At 38.5% G+C, this 17,538-nt stretch overlaps 1 protein-coding gene across 3 annotated transcripts in view; it reads left to right on the top strand.

Annotated features, from left to right (window-relative positions):
- Positions 1-12,702, top strand: part of LOC115436646 (adenylate cyclase type 1-like) — a 45,245-nt gene extending 32,543 nt beyond the window's left edge. For 2 of the 3 annotated variants that reach the window (XM_030159548.1, XM_030159546.1), the window contains 12 exons: positions 3,963-4,160; positions 4,257-4,354; positions 4,525-4,609; positions 5,755-5,844; positions 6,602-6,864; positions 7,597-7,723; positions 8,186-8,344; positions 8,432-8,578; positions 8,675-8,773; positions 8,875-8,989; positions 9,118-9,242; positions 10,658-12,702. In XM_030159548.1, the coding sequence (XP_030015408.1) occupies positions 3,963-4,160; positions 4,257-4,354; positions 4,525-4,609; positions 5,755-5,844; positions 6,602-6,864; positions 7,597-7,723; positions 8,186-8,344; positions 8,432-8,578; positions 8,675-8,773; positions 8,875-8,989; positions 9,118-9,242; positions 10,658-11,080 (1,929 nt within the window). In that variant the 3' untranslated portion in view covers positions 11,081-12,702. The remainder of the gene's footprint in view (positions 1-3,962; positions 4,161-4,256; positions 4,355-4,524; positions 4,610-5,754; positions 5,845-6,601; positions 6,865-7,596; positions 7,724-8,185; positions 8,345-8,431; positions 8,579-8,674; positions 8,774-8,874; positions 8,990-9,117; positions 9,243-10,657) is intronic. The other variant, XM_030159547.1, reaches the window with a different exon arrangement.
- Positions 12,703-17,538: the final 4,836 nt, after the last annotated feature.

Below are 17,538 nucleotides of genomic sequence, written 5' to 3'. Positions count from 1 at the left end.
TTAGTCACATGATACACACAGGAGTTAGTACTTGATTGCATAACCATTGTTTCTGATGACTTTTGATGGTCTAATAATTTTTTCCGCAACTATACACCCCAAGACCTACACAAGTGACGGCAACCAAGGGCACGAACCACTAATCTGATCAATACAACCCATATGAAACAATGATTCACCAGTAAAACAAACACCAGTGGTTGTAGGCGCCTGTGTTTACATTCAAATAATATATGCATCCCTAAAAGGCTTATTTTCTTCAGTTTTTCTGACCTTTTATAAACATCTACAAAATCAGCCAATTAAAAATAGGAAAATACCAGATTTTCAGAGAAAAATTCAAAATGCACGAGATAATATTATGTTAAATGATGATAAATGACTTAGCAAAGGTTCAATATAGAGAAAATTCCTTTGAAAGCTACTGTAAAAAATAGTTGTATGTCTTTAAGGGTTAAATAGAGTTACAGGAACAGCAATGTGCATTTACAGTTCCTGTGGTGTCTACCTCTCTCAACATAGATAATCAGTATGTCCAAGACATGCTCCTGCATCCTCCATACCTGTCATATCATTCAGCACTGTGTGGTGCTTCTTGATGTACACTAAGATCATAGAGTGCAACATACAGAAATAATTCACAAGAGGGTCCCCCATGTTTCCTTATAGATCCATGTTGTAGACATGCTCTGATTATTGATTAACATACATAACAGAGATTAAATGTAGGATATCTACAGGTAATATAGGATATATATAGATGATATTGGATATATACAGGCAATATAGGATATATATACAGGTAATATAGGATATATATATACAGGTAATATAGGATATATACAAATAATATAGGCTATCTACAGGTAAAATAGGATATATACAGATGATATAGGATATTTACAGGCAATATAGGATATCTGCAGGTAATATAGGATATGTACAGATGATATAGCATATATACAGGTAATATAGGACACACACACACACACACACACACACATATATATATATATATATATATATATATATATATATGCTCAAACTGGATTCAGTGTGAATTATGCAAAGACCAAACTGTTCAAGAATCAAGATAGTTCAAATCTTATATCAAAGCTTTCTACTCTCAAATAATAAATACATGATTTTCACAAGGTGTATACTTAATCATTACAAAAAAAGGCAGCTAGTAAACGAGATCAGATTGAATAGTTCTATCAGCTGTCGTGACCTAAGTGTGTCGGTGCTGTTGTCATGCTATTTTATCCTATACGCAGTCAGTGACACTGGCAGATCTGGCTAAATGTCAAACAGCTTATGTGACCTTGTGTGCCTGGAAAGAAATCCTGCGGCCTGGCAGCTGTACAAATCTAACACCAGCTGTTTTTAAATCAAGATTTGCAGGTGTATGGGGACTCAATAATCCCGAAATAAATCAATATATACATTGATTAATTCATTTAGACAACCCTCAATAGGTTAATCATTTATTCTATGAAGGTGAGGAGTAGATAGTTGTTAAAGGAGTGGTATAATTTATATCAGCTCATAGAGTAATAGTACAAGATTTGTATGTGCATAGAAATATCACATTATATCATTAGTAGTTTTGCTTGAAATTCTAAACATACATATAATAACTAGGCTAAAATTACTTTTGCTGCTTTTCTAGCGCTTATATGCCCTTAGATGGCTGTGTCCTATACTGCACTGTGTGTGTAACATTATCATCACAGCTTATTGTAAACCAGACATAGAACAAGGGAAAGGGAAACAGGTTTAGTCATACATCCACCTTCCATTGAAAGGCCATTATACATTCAGACCACATAGTTTTCAAGATGTATATATTCAAGGTAGAGGGTGAATGAATAGGATATCTGGCGCAGCAGATATGGCAGCACAAATGTGTTCTGTGCACCGAGGCCAATATAGAACATGAGGAGAAGTCGACATCTGTGGGCCGCTACGTTACTGCAATTTCAATAATACAAGGCTAAGATGAAAAGAAACTGAAGGGGGAGCAGACAAAGGAAAGGGGAAAGAAAGTAGGAAAATAGACAGAAGCAGGGAAGTAGCAGTGGAAGAAGGAAGAAGGAAATAAAAAATGGCAAAGAACAGATGGAAGTGAGGGGAAAAAAGACTGATGTAAGAATTAACAAGGTAAGGAATGGAAAATATATTAACCCGTAAAGACCCAAACAATCTATTGATCTAAACTGTTTAATACCTTTGATCCACTAATCCTATAAATACATGTAAATAATTGGTGTAAAATACGGTTTGTCATCTTTTCACGGTCATCAGATATGACCCATTTGGACGATCAGAGGTTCCGTAGTAAACGTGGAAACACTGTCATCTTCTACAACATTGATTCACCAGTAAAACCCATAAAGTTGGATCAGTGACAGTGGATGGAGATGCTTGATTTATCAATCAATATTTATTTGTAGAGCCCTTTACAACACGTAAAATGACCAAAATGCATTTATGGTTAATTAATGATAGATTTGACTGAAAAAGTCAGTCTTCAGTTTTCTCCTTTTTTGATATAACTCTCAACTATAATCTGAGATTTCATGAAAATCTACATGATTGCTGAATTACAGGGTGGGGAAGCAAAATTTACAATATTTTGAGGCAGGGATTGAAAGGCAGTGTATGACCAATTAGTTTATTGAAAGTCATGAGAATTTATTTGCCACAAGAAAATTGACATAATAGAAAATGTTTTTATTCTATGTGTCCTCCTTCTTTCTCAATAACTGCCTTCACACGCTTCCTGAAACTTGCGCAAGTGTTCCTCAAATATTCGGGTGACAACTTCTCCCATTCTTCTTTAATAGTATCTTCCAGACTTTCTTGTAATAGTTTTGCTCATAGTCATTCTCTTCTTTACATTATAAACAGTCTTTATGGACACTCCAACTATTTTTGAAATCTCCTTTGGTGTGAGGAGTGCATTCAGCAAATCACACACTCTTTGACGTTTGCTTTCCTGATTACTCATATGGGCAAAAGTTTCTGAAAAGGTATGGATAATAGTGTTAGGTATGATTATGACATCAATATATGTTTGGTTTCAAAACAATTGACGTAATGCCTGCTGAGAAAAAAACAACTAAATGTTCATTGTAAATTTTGCTTCCCCACCCTGTATATATATGAAAGTACATAATTTACACTGAAAAAACACAAAATACAGAGGAAAATATGATAACAAATGGTGATAAATCACTTAAGAAAAGTCCAATATAAAGAAAAAACTATTTTGGAAATGCCACAAAAGTAGCACTGGGTCTTTATGGGTTAAGCAAGAAAAGAGGGAGGACATCAGTTGTATGTCTGTGGGGGGGTAGAAGCTTGGAATAGTGAATGAGGGCAAGTAAAAAAAAGAAAGAAGAATGTAAGTAAAAGCAGAAGAAAGAAAGGCAGTGAGCTGTACATACTCTTGCCATGTCATGAACTCCTGAGCGCTCTGGTGATCCTTACTCACCCTCTGCCCCCCACCCCCCTTACTGTGCCACTGAGTTGCACAATTCACAGTACACACACACACACACACACACACACACACACACACACACACACACACACACACTGAGACACAAACACACAAACAAACACATTTCAACTCTGCCATGAAAACTCCCTGGCTTTGCTCCAATGCCCAATGTTTTTAAAAAGCTGCTCATTTCTGCTGCCAAAGACACTTAGACACAGCGGGGTGCGTTCAATAATGAAGTTAAGTGTGAAGTCAATGTCATAATTTGAAAGTATAATCAGCTGCTGTGTTTATTGTTGACTCTTATTCACCCTTGTTCCTAGTATGATAATACTCCAGTAGTGCAGAGAATACAAGGTACTGTGTTGCAGGTTATTCATCGCTCTGCTGTTTTGCAGAGTTGAACACAGTCTCTCCTACATTTTCAATGAAGACTTCTCTTTCATCCCACCAGCGGAGGGCCATGCGGACAGCTCCGCAGAAGCTGAGGAATCGCTCCAACACTAACCAGGCTAATGTGATACAGAGCAGCCCCAGAACCCGGGTCAACCGCTACATTGGTCGGCTGATCGAGGCCCGCCAGACCGAGTCAGACACGGCTGACCTCAACTTCCTCACACTCATGTATAAGTGCTCTGAGCGCGAACAGAGGGTGAGAGGCGTCACACACAGACACACATGGTGCAGCCATTCAATGAATTACAGTTACAGAATATTAACAAATGAGTGATTCCCTCTTCTTAAATAGTACCACCAGGTTCCTGATGAGTACTTTACCAGCGCAGTGGTCCTTTCTCTGATCCTAGCTGCCTTGTTTGGCCTTGTTTATCTTCTCATCATACCACAGTATGTACAACAGCAAAACAGCTGCTACTGCTTCTATTATTTTCTCCTATTCTATACATGACTTCCTAGACCGATTTCTTTTCTAATTTATCTCTGTAGCAGACCGTTTCGCTCACTCAGATCTTATAAATAAACATACCATCTCCTTGTCTTTTGTTTTTTTCACTTAGGGGCACAGTGGTACTAGTCCTTCTCGTCTTCTGCATCTGTTTCCTAGTAGCTTGTATCATGTACCTGCATATCACTAGAGTACAGGTAAAGACAGACTTTTCCACTTTTTTATCTCACTTAACTTTTAGAAAACAGTTATAACAAGTGGTGCCAGGCACAACAAACCCTGCTCCTCGCACATATTGTAACTTTTTTTGGCATCGATCCAGCTGATGTCATCATTGTCTAAGCATTTTTATAGACATTTAAAATGTCAGCCATTATAAGTAAATGGGAGAAGAAAAAAGATTTTAAAAATTAATAAAAAAATTGAACTTTGACCTTCTGTTCCGGAAATGTAATCAGATCTATTCTGGGTCACTGGCAATCTATAAACCCCGTTTGGTATGAATTCAACCAATACTTTTGCTGCTACAGACATTGGAAATTTCACCCATTAGAACTAAATTTGGAAAAAAAAAAAGATTTTACAAATTCATAAAAAATTTGGGTCACGGGGGTCGCCTGGAGCCTATCCCAGCTACATAGGGGTGAAGGCGGGGTACACCCTGGACGAGTCGCTAGTTCATCACAGGGCTGACATAGAGACAAACAATCATTCTCACATTCACACCTATGGGCAATTTAGATTAACTAATTAACCTATCAGTGCATGTCTTATTGTAACTTTTTTGGCATCAATCCAGCTGATGTCATCATGTCTAAGTGTTTTTATAGACATTTGAAGTGTCAGCCATTATACGTAAATGGAAGAAGAAAAAAGATTTTTAAAAATTCATAAAAAAATTTGAACTTTGACCTACTTTTCCCAAAATATAACCACATCTATTCTGGGTCACTGGTAATCTATAAAACCAATCTGGTATGAATTCAACCAATAGTTTTGCAGCTACAATGTTAACAATCAAACAAACAAACCGAACCAAAAACAATACCCCTTGCCTCCCCTTCGGGGGGTGGGGTAATCATGTGTCTCAGAGGGCTTCATACATATAAATATGCAGTACCTTACATGGCTGTGAAACACCTATACAATATGCAGTGGGTTTGCCTGTGTTGTACAGTCTATTGATCTCAGCTCTTATTGAGGTCAGTGCTCTTGAAGTTCACTTTTGAAGTTCTGTGTACTTTGTGTTACCTCCTTCATCCTGTTGTTGGTGAACGTACATACAGTAAAACAGTATCAGCTGTAGTGGTTCTCATGGTGTATTCCTTTTGTCTTCTCTTAGTGTTTTCCAGGGTGCCTGACCATTCAGATTCGCACTGCCCTCTGTATACTCATAGTGCTCTTAATCTATGCTGTGGCCCAGGCCTGTGTGGTAAGTGAGCAAAGCAAGAGCAAGAACATTGTCTACCCTTTGGTCTGGCTTATACTGGCCTAGGACTAAGGAAAATATCCTCATGTTTTGGGCTCTAATTTTGGTTGAACAATGGCGAATGTGGATTCTGGACCGCTGTGGTGAGATGTATCATTCTCACTGTTTTTTATGGAATTTGTGTTTAAGATGGCGGCACAGCAAATTAGGAGACCAAAACAGCAGAAAAAGTTAAATTTATTATCTAAACACGCAAGAATTTGTGACAGTATTCTCAAGTGTTTTTATGTTCAATACAAACCATACCATGAGTATGGAAGTGTTTGTTGGGCTTCATTAACTGTAACCAACAGAAGACAATCCACAGATGTGTACCATAATCCCCCAGTATTTCAATATCCACAAACATGTCTTTTTTATTTGTTGTGTAAAATGTTATCCACAAAAATACAGAGCAGTTTGCAGATATGCATAACTTACTCTGTCAACACATTTTAATTTCCCATCTAGTGGTTTACGCAAGACAAATTAAAAAAATTCATGTTTGTGGATAGTGAAATATTCGTGGAATATGATACAGATTTGTGGATTGTTTTCTGTGGGTTCCAACTAATGAAGTCCAATAAAAACTTCCATGCATCAGTAAATTTATTATGAATAAATTTCCCTATACTATAAGGAGATTGATGTGTAATATTATGTTACTTCCTAATTAAATATTCTTCATTTATGCACGTGTTTTCTTGTTTGTGTGTGTCAGGTGGGCTGTATGCCGTGGTTATGGGGTAGTGCCAACACCAACAGCTCCATCCTCATCATCGATGTGGATAGCGGTGCCAACCACACCATGGATGAGCTGCCGTGTGATGGTGCTCGCTATGCTTTTCTATCCTGTGTGGTGGGCACGCTCACACTCGCGCTTTTCCTGCGTGTGTCCTGGCTGCCAAAGATGGCGCTAATGCTCCTTCTGGGGGTCCTCTACGTCACCGTGTTGGAGCTCAGTGGCTTTCGCAAGACAGCAGGGTAAAGTTCACAACACAGCGTCGCTACAAGTACCAAGCACCCACAAACACGCAAAAACAAATTTCTGCCATCTCCTAACAACACACACATCCTAACAGAACTTAAAGTGAATCCCGCTGAATTCCAACGGTGTGTCTGAAGCAGTGAAGCATTGGCTGCGAATGCCTGGCAATGGTTTCGACTTTGTGTGCAAAGGGAACAGATAACTGGGAGTTCCAGGACCATTTACAGTACATGTGCTGAGATATGTGTGTGGAGGAGTCTTTGCTTGTCTTCAACCCACACACTCTTCCATTTCCCACCCTTTGAAGCAGCACGTGCTCATTAGTTCCAAATCAGAAGCCTGAAAGGACAATGTGGGCTGGATGATGGGAGCATGTTAGTGGTTTCAACCCAATACCAAGGGACCTGATAATTTTATTGGGACTCAGATCATAAAAGAACTGCCTCAAAAACAATAATGTTGGAACTGTTATGTTTATTAGGATCTCTTCAGGGGAAAAAATGACTAATTTTGTTTAGAAGCAGCTTTCTACAATAATGTTTCCTAGATTAGTTTTCCTAAATTTGACCATATTTTGTTTTGTTGTTGTCCCTCAAAAGAATTCTTGTCGTTATTTTAAAAGAAGCCTTCTCTCATGATTGCTCTGTGTGGGGTCCAGTCAACCCTCCTGCGTAGTTTTCTGTGTGGTCTGGTTCCAGTGCTGACTTGAGTGTTGGTCTCTTCCACAGTGGGGGGTCCTTCCACATCCGGGGCTATGAGCCCATCCTGTCTCTGTTGCTTTTTGTCAGTGCCCTGGCCCTCCACTCCAGGCAACTCGACCTCAAACTACGCTTGGACTTCCTATGGGCTGTGCAGGTCAGAAACTGAATATTTGTATGTGTGAAGCAAGCCATTAAAAGTCTGTCATACTTTCTTCAAGAACCTCTAGAAGTTCTAACAGAAGTATGCAACAAAAATGCTGCCATTTGGGGTTTGTTATATGTAAACCATTTGTTTATTCGTGGAGGCTTTTATGTTTACATTCTGCCTGCAGGCTGTCTTTTCTGTTAAGAAACTTGTTTTGTCTTGGTTTTACCAGAACTAAAAGTGTGATAAAGGACTGTTTGCATAGTGGGATTGAAGTATTGAAGTGTTAAACATTTATTAGGCAGCATTAGCCATGTCAGGTCCAGAATTCCAGTCAAAATACACTCCAGACATCCAACAGCATGTATTATAAGAGATTTTTGTGACCCCATGTGGTGAAAAAGTGGAACAAACCACAGTCCTAATGGTGTTATTGGTGTGTGGATTTTTGTGGTTGATGAATGGGGTCAGGCGGAGGAAGAAAGGGATGGAATGGAGAAAGTCAAACTGGACAACCGGAGGATTCTCTTCAACTTGCTGCCTGCACATGTGGCCCAGCACTTCCTCATGTCAAACCCCAGGAACATGGTGAGCCTCGCTAATAAACAGGCAGACATGAAAGACAAGCAGGTAGATAAAAAAGACAGAAGGAATAAAGAACGGCATTTTTTATAGAAATTTTTAATCATGTTTTCATGTAATTTTTTTCTCCATAAGGATCTTTACTATCAATCCTACGCACAAGTAGGTGTCCTGTTTGCCTCGATTCCTAACTTCAATGACTTCTACATTGAGCTGGACGGCAACAACATGGGAGTGGAGTGCCTGAGACTACTGAATGAAATCATTGCTGACTTTGATGAGGTACCGATTTTGTTTCTCTTGACTTTGAACGTACATTACTGGGAGTTTGGCATTGCATTGTAGCTCTGTGGGTTTACTTGAATGTGTACTTTGCAGCTCATGGACAAGGAGTGCTACAAAGACATAGAGAAAATCAAAACCATTGGCAGTACATACATGGCAGCTGTGGGCCTCGTCCCAACCATTGGAACAAAGGTGGTATTTTGTGTGTGCATGTGCACATTTTCTGCGGATATACATTATAGGTTCACAGTGATCTCTATCAATGCTGATCTCTGTCTTGGCTTTTTCTGTAGGCCAAGAAGTCTGTTTATGACCATCTCAGCACCATTGCAGACTATGCCATTGAGATGTTTGATGTTTTGGATGAAATCAACTATCAGTCATACAATGAATTTGTCTTGAGAGTGGGTACGTTTATCCTGCTGCATTAAAGCTCCTGACCCTGTTAAGAAGTAAATATTAATGTTGCTGGCGCGAAAGCTGCATTTCATGATACAGTTGTTTTCAAGATTGAAATGTTTTTTGCGTTTGTATAGGTATCAATGTGGGTCCAGTGGTTGCAGGGGTGATTGGTGCTCGGCGGCCTCAGTATGACATCTGGGGAAACACAGTGAATGTGGCCAGTCGAATGGACAGCACTGGAGTACCAGGAAAGATACAGGTATTCAGATTACTTTAGGAAATAAAACTATACTTTCAGTTTATATTTTAAGAGATGTTTGGTTTACAGATGGATGTTGGAGAAAATGGAATAAACATTGAAACCACAGTAAAACTTTCATTCAGGGTGTGGCCTCGCTTAGCATAGACCCAGTCCATCTCCACACTTAAACACTCACGGACAGAGCTGCATTCCTGTTAAATCTGTGAGAACTCATGGCTCTCCCACTGTCAAACAGTCACAGGCATGAAGGATGTTGGACATATTTTTGCACACTTTCAGCAAATGTGTATTTTCTACAGACTTAATTTCCCAATAGCACTGTAGCATCAAAAAAGGACACCCAGAACTGTTAAAAGACAAAGCATTTTGAGTGTGGTGGTACACTTAAATGTGAAAAGAAACATTATATTAAGAAGGATTAACACATAAAGACTCAGTGGTCCTTATGTGGCAGTTCCCAAACGAATTTTTCTCTATATTTAACCTTTCTTAATTGATTCATCACCATTTATTGTAATATTATCCTCTTTATTTAAAACCTTTTCAGTGTAAATCATGTATTTTCCTATTATTAATTCGCTGATTATGTAGATGTTGATTAAAGCTCAGAGTAAAATCAAAGGTTATTAGAACAAATCAGGGAAAAAATGTAGAAAAAGTGATTTTTTTCCAGCAGAAATATAAAGTAAACATGAACAAAAGTATCCATCCACTATCATTTATCAAACTCCATAGGTTTTACTGGTGAATCAATGTTGTAGAAGATTACGGTGTTTCCATGTTCACTACATTACAACTGCATTTTACACCAATTATTTAGATTTATTGATAAGATTAGTGGATCAACAGGCATTAAACATTTCAAATCAGTAGGCTTTGGTCAATGGTGGATGTTTGGTTCTTCATAGGTGAAATAAGGTACATATAAAACTTATGAAATCACCCACATCTTTTCATTTCATTTTAAGCTCTCTAAGGCTTGATGTTCAGGTAGTCAGTTCCTTAAGTGCATTGGCTGTGAAGAAAGTAAAAAAAAAAAAAAAAAAAAAAAAAAAAGTAGGATAAAAAGTCCCAAACTAACAATAGGAAAGATGTTTTTGTGTTGTCAAGGTAACATCACATGTTTCAAAGTACTGTCCCAGTCCTATTTATTCTATTTTAAGCCTTTGCAGCCCCTCACACTCAATCACTCACCATGTAACGTCAGTAAGTCTGTGAGGGTTTAGTGATAAGGCTGGAGGGTGGAGATTGGGATTGGGCCATAAAACGCAGGGGCACTGGGGAGCAGTTTACTCATTTACACAAATGAATCTCAGTGGTTTAACACTTGATCAAAAAGTTACAGAGGTGATGTGAGGAGTCACGCACTGGAATTGTTTCAAGCTGTTTACTTCAATGTGTTTCTAATCCAGGTTACAGAAGAGGTGTATCGTCTGCTGAATACCAACTACGATTTGGTGTGTCGGGGGAAGGTCAGTGTCAAGGGTAAAGGTGAGATGCTTACCTACTTCCTGGAAGGGAAAGTTCAGGGTGTGGGCACTGTAACCACCTCTTCAGTGATGCGTTCGGCCAGCCTGGCGCGGCGTATACACTCCTGTGGTAAGACGAGCGTACCAACCAATTTGGGCAGCGTCTCCTCCGCCGCCAGCCTGACTGCTCATGCCAGCGTGGGTAGCAACATTCAGATGAACACTGCCAACAGCAGCAACAGCCAAGCAACATGCCTGACCTCATCCTGTGTGCCCGCTGTGGGTGAGGTAGAAGAAGAGGAGGACATAGAGGTGACAGAGATTGAGATTGAAACTGTGGCGGCAGTTGCAGATGTGGCTGTGTAACAGTCTGGAAGAAAGTTGAGACTGAAAAATCACCTGAAAGCATTAAAGGAAAGAAACCCTGGTTGGAGACCTAGAAAAGACAGGGCTATCCAGGTACAGTATTTCCTATAAACCCTGAGCAACGAGCATGATCAGAACATGCTCATTCAGGACATAAACTACATGTTCAGCATGATACAGACAATCATACTTACTTTACTTCTTGGAGACAAAACGTGGAGAGACGAAAAGTACCCGGGATCTCAAATCCTCTTTTAACAACTCAATGATAGATAAGTAGATTTGTGGTATTTCTGGGTTTCCTCAGATCCAGGTCAAATGTAAGTCTTTATTTTGTATGTACAGTTCCAAATACCAAGGATATGTGCATTTATATCCACAAAAAGACTGATCACTATCGCTATTGCTTTTGCACTGTCTTTCTGATTATGCCAAGGATACATTGCATTATTTACAGTATAAAATTGTGTTTCTTTTCAGTGTATGTAAGCATGCATGCGTGTACTGGTGTGTATGTGTGTATGCATGTGTGATTATTTCAGAATTGTAACGAAACACAGCACAAAATACTTTTTATACTCTGAGCTCACTGGACAAACATAGATTTTTGTTGAGACATATAGTCAATAGTGCATGACTTTCTAAGAGTGGACAGCCATAGTATCTCTTGTTGAAAGTAAACCAAAGTAATAAGCTTTTCATACAGCTTGAGTTTTACTGCGTTTATTGCCTCACCACACAAAACAGAAGCTAAACATACAGACACATTTTGATGTGTTACATGTAATTACAGACACTATCATTAGATTTAAAATGTATAATTTTGAACTTGAAGTGACCACAAAAATGGCTTCGAAACATATTTTGACCAGTAGCTGATGTTTTTACATATATTTTATATATAAGAGTGTCAAGTTATGTGAAGGAAGGAAGGTGATATAAGGAGGTATTCTCCTGTATTTGATGTGTATTTTATAAAGAGAGTATTTAATGCCAAACCTGGACCAGTCACAAAGTACAAATGACCTAAATGTCAACTACTGCACCCCTATGTGTGGTACAGACATCATTTAAAGGACACTATTTATTCACACAGACACAAGCATATGATGCACACAAAAACCCACACGTTCATGAAAGTCTAAACAGCAACCAGTGGCATCTGCAGACGTTCCATGTACATGCACATCTTCTCTGCAGGCCACAGAAATACTGGTGTAGTGTCTAGCTACCGTAGTCTTTCAGGCATACATTATTCTAGTTGGGCTTTTAGCTATAGTCCGGTATGTTTTACCCTCAGAAAACATAAGCTTTAGCACATCTTTCAGAAACAGTCTGATAAATGTGAGATGCTCTGGATCTCTTTATAGCCTAAATCTTTATCAGCATAGAACTTTCACATAATCTGCAAAAGTGTAAATACATCATGTTTCAAGTTCTTGCCTTACTTAATAAGCTTACAGTGATTGCAACCTGCCTTTTTAGATATATTCACTTTGATATGCAGATCATACTTTTTGTAAATAGCCAAAAGCTGTAAACTTATGTATGTTGTATCTTGTACAGTGTAAAGTTGGGTTATTTAATATTTTGTAATAAAGACAATATTGGTGTATAAAATATCTAAAGGTGTGTGTGTTTTTTATTATGTATTTCAGACATATAGAATCAACAACAAAAGCATATCAGCAACAAAACAACAGAGCACTTATATAGTCTCAAAAACATACTTAAGAAGTAGGAAGAACACTTATTTAATCCTACTATATTTGCATAGTCATTACTTCTCAATTACCTCATGATCTGAATTACAAAAATACATAAACCTACATAAACCAAATACTCATAATCTCTTGTATCTAATCAATTAGCTTTCTGTTATATTAGCTATATCTGTATGTACATATTAACCAATTAATACATTATTACCTTCACCTAGGAATGGTGGAGGTTATGTTTTCATCGGGGTTTGTCTGTTTGTTTGTTTGACTTTTAGCAAGGTAACTCAAAAATTTATGGACAGATTTGGATGAAATTTGGGGGGGGGGGGTTGTTTGTCTGTCTGTTAGCAAGATAACTCAAAAAGTTGGTGGAGGTCTGCACTCTCCAAGTGCTTTTCTAGTTTTCATTATACAGACCACTTGTAGCTTTGATAACATTATACATTCACTGTATGTCACAATATTTATTTCTGTCATTTTTTTGGACACATAATGTTGTGTGTCCAAAAAAAAAAAAAAAACAACCCCAGATTATAACATTGCCCCCGCCGCCTTGCACTGTAGGCACTAGGTATGATGGGTAGTCACTTCATCCACTGTTATCACCCTGATGCGTCCATCACTCTGGAACAGGGTCAATCTGGACTCATCAGACCACATGATCTTTTTACACTGAAACACAGTCCAACCATTATGCTCTCTATTGTTTGAGAAATGTGAAGCAAAAAAGCTTCTTGCAGCTGAAATATATTAATCACTGCAGGAATTATCGAATGGAAGGATCTGAACTATTTGTTTATGCCGTGTTTCCACTATGTAGTATCGGCTTGACTCGACTCGGCCTTTTTGCATTTCCATTACGAAAAAGGGCCTGGAATCTGGTACCCGGTACTAGTTTTTTAGTATCACCTCCACTGAGATTCCAGGACTGGGGACCAGATACTAAAACGTGATGTGTAAATACTGCAGACCACTGATTGGTCAGAGAGTCATCTCTGTGACCTGCCGTTTTACAAAAAACAGATGTGGAAGTTTACAGTGAATATAGCAGTAAGTTAATCCACAATGACAGCCCACAAAACTACACCATGGTTTGTTGAGGAGGTTCAGACATAAAAATTCAGCGTGAGCTTGACGAGACAATGCACAATGAGTGAGTTTACCAGCAACTCACTGAGCAGACGACACGGAAGTAATGCGCCGCAGGGCTACAACGTCCAGGTACTGAAAAGTCGGTAGTATCCTGTAATGGAAACAGTCTCCAGGAATAGGACTGGTACCCAAGTCGAATCGAGCCAAGCCGAGTTGAGCCAGTTCCATGTAGTGGAAACGCGACATTTGTTAAATCTAGGTGAGGACTTTTTTCGGTCAGGTTGTGCATTCTGTCTAGTATATGTTAAGGCATTACCCCGCCTCCCTAAGCGGAGGCAAGGGGTATTGTTTTTGGTTCGGCTTGATTGTTTCTTTGTTTGCTAGCACTTCAGCAGAAAAACTATTGGTTGAATTCATACCAAATTGGGTTTATAGAGTGCCCGTGACCCAGAATAGATGTCATTACATTTTGGGAAAAGTAGGTTAAAGTTCACCACGGGGAAGCCCTAGGACACGCTGGAGAGAGTATGTCTATCAGCTGGCCTGGGAACACCTTGGGATCCCCTCGGAGGAGCTAGAGGAGGTGTCTGGGGAGAGGGAAGTCTGGGCCTCCCTGCTTAGACTGTTGCCTCCGCGACCTGGCCCGGATAAGCAGAAGAAAATGGATGGATGGATGGATGGATGGATGGATGGAGGGTCAAAGTTCAAATTTTTAATGAATTTTTCAAATCTTTTTTTTGCCATTTACTTACAAGGGGCAAAATTTCACGTCTATAAAAACATCCATTTTGTTTCAATTTACTTCAAACTTGGCACATTAATAGAGGTAACAGATATGCTGGCATCACCACACGCATAGACATGATGACATCAGCTGGATCGATGCCAAAATAAGCTACAATACATGCAAGGAGCAGGATTTGCTGTACCTGGCACCACTGGTTTACTTCTTTTGTTACAATCCTGTATACATACATGTACATTTGCATATTAAATTGTTTAAATATGTACACTTCATACCAAATCCCTCCAAAATAGGTTGAAACCCAGCAAACCGTTACTGTGTATCAAATATGTACTTTTATTTTACTTTTATTCCTCTTGGAAAATGCACATTAAACTCTGTCAGTGAACAAAAAGGAAGGTGAGTTGTATAGTTTTTTGTGATTACAGAATTGACAGCAGGTGAGTATGGAGAACAGAGATACTTCGAAATGAGCTAGAGGAAACACAGAGACTGAGGAAAACAGGGCCAGAATGAGGAGAGAAACTGAAAAAATGTGACAATAAATGTTCCTAACATGAAAAAAGCCAAGATGCAGCTGGTGTTAGTGTTATTGTGACCTTAGTTAACTCAGTACAGGGCACTCAAGGTAAACCACATCACACAAACAACAGTCCCCTAGGGGTCAGGGTGAGTAAATGAGGTTTAAAAATAGTTATATAAGAGTGTATTTTAACAACCAGGTCAACACGATAAAGTACATTTGTGTTAAGATTTACTTTATAGTGATGAGAACTTACAGTGCTCCTTGAAACAATTATATAGTTGTGAGTTTTAGGGAAAATCAAGACTATGTGTTTTCCAAAGTTCATTTCAGTCATCTTGTGTTTGGTCCGTGTGTGTGTTTTCAGCTTGTTGACCTTTCAGGGACACTATACCTCACACCTGAAATGAATCATCACCTAATGACACCCACACAAAATCTACTGAGGAAAACTTTTCCATCCAACTAAAACCAAATGGACATTCAAAAGCAAAATGTAAGTTTTATGCACAGTTCTTTACTCAAACCTGACCCTTATCTTAAAATATAAAATAAGTAGAGTAATACAATATCTTTCCATTAAATCTTTGAGTTAATCTTTCTTTGTAGTCTGTATTTTAATGTGTTATTGTAAATTGACAGAGGCTACATCTGGAGACCATCCAGGAGGAAGATGAATTGCAGCAGGAAGATGAATTTGTGGAAGTAGAGGAGGAGAATATTCTCTTTCAAGTTGGTCAAGAGACAGAGGAGTTCATAGCAGATGATGAGGGAAATGAAGACGTCGGTGCTCCTCTGAGAGCTCCTACGCAGGTGTTTGATTTCCACAGCCACGGGCTTAAAATGCAATCTAAAATCAGTCGGCGAAAGAAAAAGCAGAATTCCTCCATGTCAGCACACACGGGTGATGTAAATGATGGTGATACATCACCTGGGCGGCCAAGGTCAGCAAAGAAGAAACCATCTAGAAGGAGGAAGTCTGAATTTAAGGTATTTATTTGCTTTTACCCACTAAAGATGATAACCCGAGACTGAAGGAAAAATAAGTGATTGATGCTGAACAGCCACCAGCAACCAAAACCATCTACCGATCTAAAATGTTTAATAACTTCTGATCTACTAATACTACCAATTCATGTAAACAATTGGAGTAAATTGCAGTGTTTCATCTTTTCATGGTCATCAGATATGACCCATTTGGATGTTCAGAGGCTCTGTAGTGAACATGGAAACACCGTCATCTTGTACAACATTGATTCACCAGTAAAACCCATGGAGTTTGATCAATGAGAGAGGATGGACACACTTGTTTTATGTTCAGTTAATGATATATTTGCTGAAAGGTCACTTTTTCTTCAGTTCACTCTATTTCTGACATAATCACCCTCAACTTAACCCTGAGCTTTTGTGAACATCTGCATGATCAGTAAATTAAATATTGGAAAATACCTCATTTTTACTTAAAAAACCCAAATGCAGAGGATATTATTAAAATAAATGCAGATAAAAACACTTAAGAAAGGTTAAATATAGACAAAAATTTGTTTTTGTAATTGCCTCAAAATTAACACGGGGTCTTTATGGGTTAAAGTACTACAAAATAAAGCAGATAAATGAATTCACATAAGAGAGAAAAGAAAAAATCACTGGGAATTCACTGTAAACAACAGATTTCTAATGAAGTAACTGTGTTTTCTCTCATATTTGCAGGAGGACCCATTTCCTCAGTGGGTCATAGATTTGATGTTCAACATTGAAGAAGCAACCACACACCAGCTAGTGGTTGAGTAGAGCTTATTGCAAGTATAGTATGGTAAACATGGAGAAGTGTTTTTTTGTTGCTGCGATGGTGAATGCAGAGAAGAAGAAAGAGAAGTTCATGGGCAATCTCGTTTTTCATTTGTGTCATAAATGAATAAAGTAAAATAATGTGATATGTACACTACATTAGGGACAATCATAAAAGTACTGGGTTTCAATTATTATAATAACTGTTTTCAGTTTTTCTCATGTACTCCTAGTTTGTGTGCCATGTTCAATAAACTGAACTGTATTTCATCTATTGTTATCAAAATTTTTTCATCAAGTTTAACTGTTAATATAATCAAATTGTTGATGTCAGGATTGAATGGCCATGATCCAGGCGTTCCAGCCAGAACAGATGAGGTCAGGCTGCTCACGTTGCTTCAACCTGAACTCTCTAGCTGTTTTTATGTCAAGGTTCTTTGATTTGAATGCTGGCGTAAAATGCTATTCGAGGCCAAGTTCTATTTTCAAGTGCAGTCTGACGTCTGTGCACAGGGGTACTGGGCCATTAAACATACGCCGATCAATATTAAAGAGGTTATCTTTGCTGAAAAAAATGTGTTAACAGGTG

This window comes from Sphaeramia orbicularis, chromosome 17, assembly GCF_902148855.1.
Source record: "Sphaeramia orbicularis chromosome 17, fSphaOr1.1, whole genome shotgun sequence".
NCBI lineage: Eukaryota > Metazoa > Chordata > Actinopteri > Kurtiformes > Apogonidae > Sphaeramia > Sphaeramia orbicularis.
This window is presented reverse-complemented; position numbering and strand designations above follow the sequence as displayed.